Source organism: Gymnodraco acuticeps, unplaced genomic scaffold (genome assembly GCF_902827175.1).
Source record: "Gymnodraco acuticeps unplaced genomic scaffold, fGymAcu1.1, whole genome shotgun sequence".
In the NCBI taxonomy this organism is placed as follows: domain Eukaryota; kingdom Metazoa; phylum Chordata; class Actinopteri; order Perciformes; family Bathydraconidae; genus Gymnodraco; species Gymnodraco acuticeps.
Window position 1 is genome coordinate 599,350 of NW_022992310.1, and position 11,437 is coordinate 610,786.

The following is an 11,437-nucleotide window of genomic DNA, read 5'->3' on the forward strand; positions in this document are numbered from 1 at the left end:
CTAAAAAAGAGATGGACAGAAATACAAACTCACAATAGAGTTAAAGTCAATGGAAAATAAAACGCATTTGATAAAATATGATTACAAATTAGATTGAATTAATAAATACAAATAAAATGGAATGATATACTTCAAATGTGTAACATATGGAAATCCTACCTAATAATTATAATAATAATATTTCACATTTTCCTCATCCCCCTCACAGTAACCATGCTAGTCAAATGTATGTGAGTTGTGGAAATATCGCCACAGTCTACAGTTTATTATTGAAATTGGCTCTTTTTTTTTAACAACTTACACTCCAGGAAGTCACTGAGAATTGAGAAAAACGTTCCTTTAAAAATCGTACATTTGTGCAACTTTACTCTGCTTTCAGGCCATCATTTGAAAACCTTTATTAGTTATCAGGTTCATTAAATCCTGAATCCGGAGTATTTTTCATCACACAAATCAAATCATGAGATACAGAAAGGTTCACATCTGTCCTCGACATTTATTAAAAAACAGTGATATTAAATAAGCAGTCAGTGTCCATTGTGTTTTTTTAGATATCCTACGCTTTTAATGTAAAGACAGGGTGTCAAATTGCAGACAAATTGTGCATTCATAAGTTAATAGCTCTAAAAAAACAATGCTCGAGTACAAAAGGTTTACAAATACAAAATCACAGAATATTCCTATTATATACTTCTTAAAGGCAACTGTCCAAAACTGCTTTAACTGAAACTGCCTTGTGTTGCAGGTTATTAATGAATAAATGAATAATACAGACGGAGGGATGTTGGCCATCGATTGGAAAATCATTATCATAGTGTTTTTTAAGTAAGTGGAAGTGAAAGCTGCTTACTGTAATCAAACAGAGGAAGACGTTTCTTCTTTGAAACATCACGATTCATTGAGATTGAATGTTTTAAAACCAAAATCTGTGCTTCTTTAACAACATGAAGGAAAATAATTAACCTACTTAATGAACTTTGTTTCCAGCTTAACACAAACAGAATTTAAATGTACAGCTTGTTCAAAAACATCAAATCGCACAAAAGAATCCTTTTATATCAAATACCTTAAAGGGGTGCTACATCTCTCGATTCATATTTTGGACGTGTCGCCATGCTTTAATGTTCAAAAAGCTCTTTATTTTTCTCATACTGCCTGTATTTCACCCTCTGTCTGAAACCAGAGCCCAGTCTGCTCTGATTGGTTAGCTGGCCGGTTCTGTTGTGATTGGTCAACCGCTTAGATATGTCCCGCCCCTTAGTTTATCACGTACAATGTGTTGGAGCGCTAGCCAATACGAGCATGAGTGTTTGATGTCACTATGTCCCTGAAGTAAACAAAGGAATCGTTTTTTTGGTCCTTCGTTCACCGTGGAGTCATGAGAATATCACAGGGGCCTTTTGAGGGTGATATAATCCTTTACAATTAATCAGTTTTGCAAATATCAGTAGCTAAATGAACCCAGGAAGACAAACTATTTACCCAATTGTTCTTAATGTGTGTCCAGCATCACTGCAGTGCTTCTTCTAACAGTGTTTAAAAAGCCTCGTAACAAAATAAAGTCAGACGTAACGAAACGTTTTACTAAAAACAATGATAAAGACAATACATGTGTTTCCATACAAAAACATTTAGCAGAGTATAAAACAAATATCACAAAATAAAAATCACATGCCTACATCAACCAAAATGCAAACGTTCACGATTAAACTTTGGCCTAACAGAAACCAGTAAATATGTGATAAACATCTACACAGCAGGTCTCAAATATACATTCATAACAAGTCCATTATCTAATACACAAATAAATCCTTGAACGAATAAAATATGGTTTATTTATATAAAATATTTTCCCTCAGGCGTTCGTGTGCTCATGGTTTTTCTGCAGCGACATTAATTAAACATTTACAGCAAAGCTCTACATTCACAATCGATAAAAGCGACATTCATAGAAATATAAATATTCACAGCTCGCTCAGCTCCGAGCTTCACGGCTGCAGACTCACGGTCGGGCGAACTGCAGCCTTTCTATATACGCAATATCTGTGATTTGCTATCTCGTTTTCCGCCAATCCAACTCGAGCCGAGCGTTTCGCTTTCTCACAAACCCATCTGCATGTCGGCGAAGTTGAAGAAGTTGTCGACGTCTCTGGAGGAAGAGTTTTTATTTTCAGAGACGAAAACCTGCAAAGGAAGAAAAACAACTTGTTGAAGTAAACAACAACAGCCAAGTAAACAACAACAGCCATTACTTTTGCTCAGAGGGGGGAGAAGTACTCAGGTCTTATACTTTAGTAGAAGTACTCAGGTCTTGTACTTGCGTAAAAGTAGAAGTACTCAGATCTTGTAATGGAGTAAAAGTAGAAGTACTCAGATCTTGTAATGGAGTAAAAGTAGAAGTACTCAGATCTTGTACTTGAGTAAAAGTAGAAGTACTCAGATCTTGTAATGGAGTAAAAGTAGAAGTACTCAGGTCTTGTACTTGAGTAAAAGTAGAAGTGGTCAGATCTTGCATTTGAGTAAAAGTAGAAGTACTCAGATCTGGTAATGGAGTAAAAGTAGAAGTACTCGGATCTTATGCTTGAGTAAAAGTAGAAGTACTCAGGTCTTGTACTGGAGTAAAAGTAGAAGTACTCAGATCTTGTACTTGAGTAAAAGTAGAAGTGGTCAGATCTTGCATTTGAGTAAAAGTATAAGTACTCAGATCTGGTAATGGAGTAAAAGTAGAAGTACTCGGATCTTATGCTAGAGTAAAAGTATAAGTACTCAGGACTTATACTGGAGTAAAAGTAGAAGTACTCAGGTCTTGTACTTGAGTAAAAGTAGAAGTACTCAGGTCTTGTACTTGAGTAAAAGTAGAAGTACTCGGATCTTATGCTAGAGTAAAAGTATAAGTACTCAGGTCTTGTACTTGAGTAAAAGTAGAAGTACTCAGGTCTTGTACTTGAGTAAAAGTAGAAGTACTCAGGTCTTGTACTTGAGTAAAGTAGAAGTACTCAGGTCTTGTACTTTAGTAAAAGTAGAAGTACTCAGGTCTTGTACTTGAGTAAAGTAGAAGTACTCGGATCTTATGCTAGAGTAAAAGTATAAGTACTCAGGTCTTGTACTTGAGTAAAAGTAGAAAGTACTCAGGTCTTGTACTTGAGTAAAAGTAGAAGTACTCAGGTCGTGTACTTGAGTAAAGAGGTAGAAGTACTCAGGTCTTGTACTGGAGTAAAGTAGAAGTACTCAGATCCTTGTACTTGAGTAAAAGTAGAAGTGCTAATGTCTTGTATTTGAGTAGAAGTACCAGAGTGTAGCAATACTCTGGTACAAGTTGTTTCTCAGGTTGGAAAGTATCAGCATCAAAATATACTTAAAGCACCAGAAACATGTAATGTGTTTGTTTGATAAAACATAACGCATTAGTTTGTAGATGGAGTTTTATATTTGTAAACCACACTGTGTTAGTGAATCGTAGGGCATGTGTAAAACATGTTGAGTTTGTTTGTGGAGTTTTCAGCAGGAAATGAGCTCCATCCTTTCTGTATTTATCTTTAAAGCGTTCACCTTGGTGCCGGGGAACACCTGGTCGGCGATGCTCCTGCAGGCGTCCACCACGCCGCCTCCGCTCAGCTCCAGGGCGATAACCGGACCTTCAGAGGAGAAACAGGATGGGACGGATTCAGATGGGCTTTTTGTTATACTTTCTTTTTATTTTATTATTACTATTTATAAAACGTTGTATTGACAAATATTTATTTAAAATATGACTTGTTTGTTTATATTTGTTTACTTCGTACGTGTACCTGTGTAGCACTGATGTCAATGTCTTATGTGTATATAATGACCGATGTTCATATGTTTTTTGAATAAATAATGATGAGACAATAAATAAATATAAGTAATAATACATTATATTTCAAAGTGCCTTTCAAAGCACAACCGTACAATTCATCAAATATTCTAAGAAGGGTTCAAACAGTTCAACAGGACAATGACAGGGAACATGTGGCGTGTCATTCGGTCTGCTTATTTCCATAAATGTAACATCCACTTCCTCCACCCGTCCCTCACAAGCTCACCCCTGCTCTCTGCACACATCGACCACTGCAAACCCTCTCAAGTCCATCCACAAACTTCAACTGGTCCAGAACTCTGCCGCCCCCCCCCCTCCCCATTAACCACATCCTGTTCTCCAGCAGCTTCTCCTGTCAGATACCGTATAGATGATAAGATTCTGCTCCTCACTTGTAAGGCTAACAACCTCCCTCCTCTCTACCTCCTCCGACCTCCTGCACATCAACACAACCACCCGCACCCTTAGGTCTTCTGCTTCCATCCCCTCACTGCACCACCACTTGTGAAGTGTCCTTTTTGCAAAGCACTTTGAGCTGCATGTGTTGTATGAAAAGTGCTGTATAAATAAAGCTTTATTATTAACCACCATAGGATCCGGAGCCTTCAGCCCTCGCTCTGCACCCCTCCTCTGGAGCTCCCTCCCACCTGACATAAGGGATATTGACTCCCTCTCCATTTCAAAATCACGTCTGAAAACAACATCTCTCCACACGGGCATATCCACCCTGATCACATGACACGTCCTCTGTTCTTACTGATTTCATGGGTCTTGTTTTTCTGCTGGTGTTTGGTTTTTGATTTTGTGCTTTTGATCTTGTACGGCGACCATGACAACCATATGAATAAAATGCATTATTAAGTATTTTAAACAATCTCTCTAGCACGACAATACTTCATTCAAAATGTATTCTAACTCGTATTCAGCCTTTAAGAAATACTGTGATTCCTACAATTTGGATATGTTGTGTTTTGGATCAAATGTACCACCCTACCTTTGGTGATCCAGTCCACCAGCTCGTCTGCGCTGTTCTGGAAAACCCTCTTCACGTCTTCAGGTCTCATCGACACCTCCTTGGTCTGGACCAGCACGAAGCCTTAGCCGCCACCTGAGCGAACGCGAAGGGAAACGTTATTTAATCAAAACCAGCAAGGTTTGTAGAAAACTACTTCAAGACTCCTGCGGTGTTTGCACGGAGGGAGATGAACTGGATTACAGCGCGCCTGCTACACATGCTTTAGTGATGGAGTCATGCTTTTTTCTTGGCAGCAACACAAAACATCACAGGAATGTTAAAGCAGCAGAACAGCAGGCTTCAGATACTGAGTAGTACAAGCTCAAAGTCAGATCGAAAATAAAGTGATAAAAACATGTCAAGATCAGGAAGAATAAAACACATCCTTTCAACTTTGCATCTGTAATTATCTATATTATAAATTGAACAATAATTAATGAAGTCAATATGTTTCAATTCATAAATAACTAAGTCACAATCGGTAGGTAGGTAGGTAGGTAGGTAGGTAGGTAGGTAGGTAGGTAGGTAGGTAGGTAGGTAGGTAGGTAGGTAGGTAGGTAGGTAGGTAGGTAGGTAGGTAGGTAGGTAGGTAGGTAGGTAGGTAGGTAGGTAGGTAGGTAGGTAGGTAGGTAGGTAGGTAGGTAGGTAGGTAGACAATGTCACAATCATGTACGCACATATTTAATTTTTTATAATATGTTATATGTTGTTAAAAATCCTGCAGGCTGTGCTGGTTAACATTGTTTTTATTTTATTTTAATTAGTTGTGTAACCTTTTAAAGAAAGTGGCTGAGTGCACCCAGAGGTTATCAGTGTATTATCCAGTAGTGTCAACCTTAATACCACCACCACCATGTTTCCATGTACGTACTATAAACACTTCCTCCATTTGTTTAGCACTTCATATCTGGTGGTAGTCAGTGGGATTATAATACGGTTTTTACGAGTAACTCCTACACAGACCTACAGCAGATGAATAAAGGATTTCTTATTCTGATTTCCACCAGAGGCTATTTCAAAAAGAAATGTAATTTTACCTTGTGGAAAAAGGGAGTTGCTGGAATACTGATGCCTTTTTCGGTAAGTTAGATTGTGTAACTTTGGAGTTTTAAAGCGTCGATTCAGTTTTACCAGGCAGTCACATTATAACCTGTATTTGAATTCAAAAGATAATTATAAGAGTCATAAAAAATGGCAAAAAAAGTATTAAAACTGTCATTACTTTATGTAGTAAAAAAAAAAAAGTCACAGATTTATCTTGAAAACCTTTAAAAATGTCACAGAAAAATCCTAGTATGAAACAAAAAGTCTTAAAAATGTATAAAATATTGTTTAAAAAGTACCAAAAAGGATTCAATACATTTGATATTAATCTTCTGCAAAAAACATTGTAGGTAGGTAGGTAGGTAGGTAGGTAGGTAGGTAGGTAGGTAGGTAGGTAGGCAGGCAGGCAGGCAGGTAGGCAGGGAGGTAGGCAGGTAGGCAGGCAGGTAGGTAGGTAGGTAGGTAGGTAGGTAGGTAGGTAGGTAGGTAGGTAGGTAGGTAGGTAGGTAGGTAGGGTCGGTAGGTAGGTAGGTAGGTAGTAGGTAGGAGGTAGGTAGGTAGGTAGGTAGGTAGTAGGTAGGTAGGTAGGTAGGTAGAGGCAGGCAGGCAGGCAGGCAGGCAGGTAGGTAGGTAGGTAGGTAGGGTAGGTAGGTAGGTAGGTAGGTAGGTAGTAGGTAGGTAGGTAGGTAGGTAGGTAGGTAGGTAGGTAGGTAGGTAGGTAGGTAGGTAGGTAGGCAGACAGACAGCTTAGCTTCCTGCTGTCTGTTTCTACTAAATGCATCTACTGCAGTAATACACAGACTATAGAGAAGTGCTTTATACAACCTCTCTTCCAAACTCCAGCACTATCCCTTTAAAGTGGACCTATCATGCTATATTTGAAACATATTGTAGGGCCATATAAAAACATGTCTGTGAAGTTTATTTTTCAAAATACCAAACAGATCATGCATTTTAGCCATGCCTCATTTCGCTCTATTTGCTCTTTTCCAGCCCTGTTTTTGCGAGGGCTGATTCTGCTTTTGTGGCAGACTACAGCGCCACCTACAGGCCTGGCATATGTACTACAGCGTCTCCAGCGCTTTCGAGCGGTCTCTCATTCGCCTAATAGGTAGAGAGTTGCCCATATAGGCGGAGCACCCCTTTTCTGACGTCAGAAAAATTCAAATAATAATCAGCTCCGTTGCAGCCCCGTTTTTAGAGATTTGGGTATGGAGGAAAAGAGAGGGTTGTGTTTCCTGACACTTGGTGAGTTCCCTGACACACCGGGGACACATATTCATGTATAAAAGACGTACAAAAGTGCATTTTGCATGATAGGTCCCCTTTAAACTGAGCCTCCTCACACTGATTGGCCGTCTCCTCACCTCATCGATGAGCTTGCGGGCGTTAGCGGTGGTGTATTCCCCAGCGAAGAACACGAAGAGGCAGGACTCATCGCTGTCCTTACGCCGGCTTCCTTTTGTCAGAGGCACGATGCTGGCGTTCAGGGTCGCCCGAGATCCGAACCGACTTGAATTCAGACTCTGGGTCAGGGACGGGCACAAAATCCAGAACCTTGGACGACTCCGGCAGCAGGCTCCAGTTGATCTCCCCGAAACGGGCGTGAAGTCGTGGATGTTGCTCCAGTTGTTGTTGAAGATGCTGAGGCCGGCGTCCTTGAAGTGGAAGGCGAGATCGGGGTAGAAGTACTGGAAGCAGCCGAACTTCATCCCCGTGGACGACTCGATGATGGGCTGTGTGGCGCAGCACAGGAACACCTCCATCTTTTACAGTCCCGCGTGCGAAACTGCTGGCAGGAGGCCACCACCACTTGATGTCCTTGCAGTCCCTGAAGAAGACGCTGCCCTTGATGGGGCCCAGCACGATGCGGCAGTTCACGCAGTCGTCGATGGTGATGGTGGCCGCGTGGTCGAACACGAAGATGTTGCAGTTCTCGCAGTCCTGGATCACAAACTGCTGGCCGTTCAGTTTGCCCGGATGCCGGCCCACCGTCACGTCTTTGAGCCCCGACAGCATGTAGTCTTTGGGGTCAACCTGAGCAGAGAGAGGGGGCGCCATCAGTCAAAGGAGAATGGACAGTATTTACAGAACAGTATCGGATATATTTCAATGTTACTATCTACTTAACATGCAGATATTCTTGTAAGCGTCAGTAGAAAACATTAAAAAGGCCTTATTATGCTTTTGGGTTTTTCCTTTCCAGTAGTGTGTTTTCTGTAGGTTTTTGTACATGTAAATGCCCCCCCCCCTGCCTGAAACGCCTCAATTGGACTGCTTTGTTTACTTCCTGATCATAGTGACACCACTATGTAACACTTGCACTTCTATTGGCTAGCACTCCAACACATTGTGCGTGATAGGCTAAGGGACGGGACATCTCTAAGCCCTTGATCAATCACAACAGAGCCGGCCAGCTAACCAATCAGAGCAGACTGGGCTCTGGTTTCAGACAGAGGGTGAAAAGAGGTGCTGCAGCACAGGCAGTATGAGAAGAATAAAGAGCTTTTTGAACATTAAAGCACGGAGACATGTAGAGACACTAAATACTGATATGAATAATAGGGACCCTTTAAATCCAACTCACATAAGAGTGAATAAGCTGCTTACATAATAAAGCTCTGTTGTGCAACCAGCTACATTTTAAAGTTGAATTTATTATACTTTCTGGATAATTTGATACGTTTCTTTACACACCCTTTGAACCGTGTCCTTCTATTTTGCAGTTCTTGAGTTTTGTTTTGAATTTGAGATTATGCTCTCCATTAAAAAAGAACTTAAGAGCTCCCATTTTAAAAACTGCTTTACGAATAAATGTATTAAAATCAAACCATTCATTCCGCGTATCTTCTCTTCTTTTTGTAACATTTCACTAACATTACAGTAGTTTCTCTTCTCATATTTCAGACTAAGTGAACTTGCAGTAGGCATAAGCTAGTTTTAGACACACCGGATACTGATGGCTAGTGTGTTATTTGGTGAACCACTGTTATAAAAAGGGCGACATCCTAAAAAACGGAAGTGGAACCACGACCTAGTCCGCGCCTACATAGTCTGAATAAGTCATGCTCTGTGTGGTCAGCTGTGAACAGTGTTGTAATCCCATAATGAGATAACGCCGGCTGGATACATGGGGGACGCGTGCAGAGCGTTGCATGCATCTTAAGCAACCGTCGACACGTAAAGCTGAATATGTTGAGACTGGGTGATGTAATAAAACTCTGCCGAGCTTGGCTCTGTTATGGAGAGAGATTCAGAGCCAACGAGCTGATTAATGGATTCAATAAGACAAATATTATCAATAGGAATTAAACTTACAAATTACAAAGCTTTAAAGCATATGTATACACAAATATATCGGCCCTATTTACATTTGCTCCAGGACACTAATGCCAAGTTTTAATTTCTTTATATACGCCTTTCACCTGGTTAGATACATGGAGAGGTGGATGGTCTTTTGGTATCTTGCATTTGCTATTAAAATACTCCATTGTGAAAATATTTTAAATATATTTGTCATATTTTCGGGGAATTTTTTATTTTATAATATATATTCCTTTATATTTTTCTTACAAAAATGATCAACTTCCTCACTTTGACTTCAATGTATCTAACCCTGTATCTAGTACCACTCTTTCACTATTAGAGTTTATTTTGTTATGGATCTGAAAACTTCCTCCAACACTGAAAAAAACTCTGGCATTTAATCAGTTCACATTTTTGGAAACTGAGTATTTGTACACTGTAGTACTGTTAGAGTACCTCTGCATACCTGTGACAAAAAGCGTACATTTTTAATGTATCTTAGTGTTTACATTTTCACAAACAAGACAATATCCTTGTAAATGAAAAAACTATTTTTCTTTATTTTTGTCAATGCAGCAATTTAAGTTGTGTAATATATTAAATTATATTTTATTCATGTAAAAGGATGTACTTCATTGCATTAGGTGGGTGGAAGCAATGAGTACAATAAACATGTGTTGCATGTTAAAAGGTTTTAAAAAAGGTATAATGTTATTTATATGTGCTGCAATCGTGAGTTAATTGTGCTTATATGTTTTTCATGTGGTCTTGTATGTTTTCTTTAAATGCCTTCAACCTGCCAGGGACCTCAGATGAAAATTGGCCTCTCTGGCTACAGTTAAAGAATGTGCATTGTCCCTTCTTAAAATAGATAACTACAAATATTTCCATCTAAATGTAACTCCCTGTGTTTATATGTACCAACACACCTGAGAAAATCCCTTGTATGTGAGAAGCTAATGAGGGTTTTTTCTAAATTCCGCTATCAATTCATTTGACAAAATATAAGGGTTAATATTGTCTTTTTTCAGTGTTACCTGTTAATTTCACATCTAAGTGTATCTCGCTGTGTTTATGTAAGCACCAATACACCTGAGAAAACCCTTTGCACTCGAGTTGTTTCTAAATAGCTAGCTGGAAACGACTTAATGACACAAATGAAAAGGCATTAAGCATCTCACACTTGTTGGGTTTTGTTAGGTAAGACTTCCAGGTGCCAAAAGGTATAATTTCATTCATCTTAATGATTTTATTTAACGTTAAATGTCATGTTTTCACCTTTTCTCTCTTGTCCCAGCTGTACTGCTTCGGAGGCTCCTCGCTGTTGTTGCCAAGGGGAACCGAGCTGTTTGTCGTCGTAGTTTCAACGGTCGTTGTTGTCGGTGTACGTTCATCTTTTTCCGAGGACTTCCTTTTGGATTTTTTAGAGAAGAAGCACCCCATGTTGCTTGGAGTTTTTCGTCAACCCGTAACGAAGGAGAACACGATCAAATGTGAGAGAGAGTGAGAGGCTTATGAGCTCTTGAGTTGAAAAGATTTTTTTTTCTTTGGCTTCCTGTTTCTCTGCTTCGTTTCGCAACCAATCGCAACCGTCCCAGTCGTGTGAAGAGCCAATCACAAGGCTGATGTGGAGTGACTGGGTGACGTAAGAGAGGCGTGAATCCCATGAAGCGTTTGGGGACAAAACAAACTACTTCCGCAGGTTGCTTTTATTATAAACATATTTTATTTATTATAAAGTATTTAATTGAACATAAATCAAAATAGAGACGCACACATCTATCTACTGATGCATGATGTATTGAATTCAAGTTAAAGTATGATTACCTGCACATTTAAATGTATGTTTAACCTTTATACATAGTGTATAACTCATGTCATTGTTGTCATTTCTATTCATACTATTACTATGTTATTCTCATTTTATTTTGTATTCTTATTCTTATTATCCCATGTGTACTCTCTGTGTTTCTGTCTTGTTCCGTTGTTGCTACAACACCTGCATTTCCCTACAGGGATCAATAAAGGTCCATCTTATCATATCTTATCTCACCATGATATAGCACTCCTGACTCCACTACAAGTAGCTCATAACTATGCAATCAAGATCTTACTCAAGTAAAAGATACAAATGTTTGCTTAAAGTGTAATGTGTAAACCTGGCAATAAACTTGATTCTGATTATAGTGTATTCTTCAAATTAACTATTGTATTATATAAATATTCTCTAGCAA

At 39.2% G+C, this 11,437-nt stretch overlaps 1 protein-coding gene across 1 annotated transcript; it reads right to left on the minus strand.

Annotated features, from left to right (window-relative positions):
• Positions 1 to 476: 476 nt before the first annotated feature.
• rp2 (RP2 activator of ARL3 GTPase) lies at positions 477 to 10,749 on the minus strand. Its single transcript, XM_034208212.1, is given in 9 exon segments — positions 477 to 2,184; positions 3,550 to 3,635; positions 4,833 to 4,946; positions 7,246 to 7,378; positions 7,380 to 7,495; positions 7,498 to 7,668; positions 7,671 to 7,707; positions 7,710 to 7,934; positions 10,482 to 10,749. Coding segments are annotated over 9 exon segments (1,131 nt in total). The 5' UTR covers positions 10,647 to 10,749; the 3' UTR covers positions 477 to 2,100.
• Between the last annotated feature and the right edge of the window lie 688 nt (positions 10,750 to 11,437).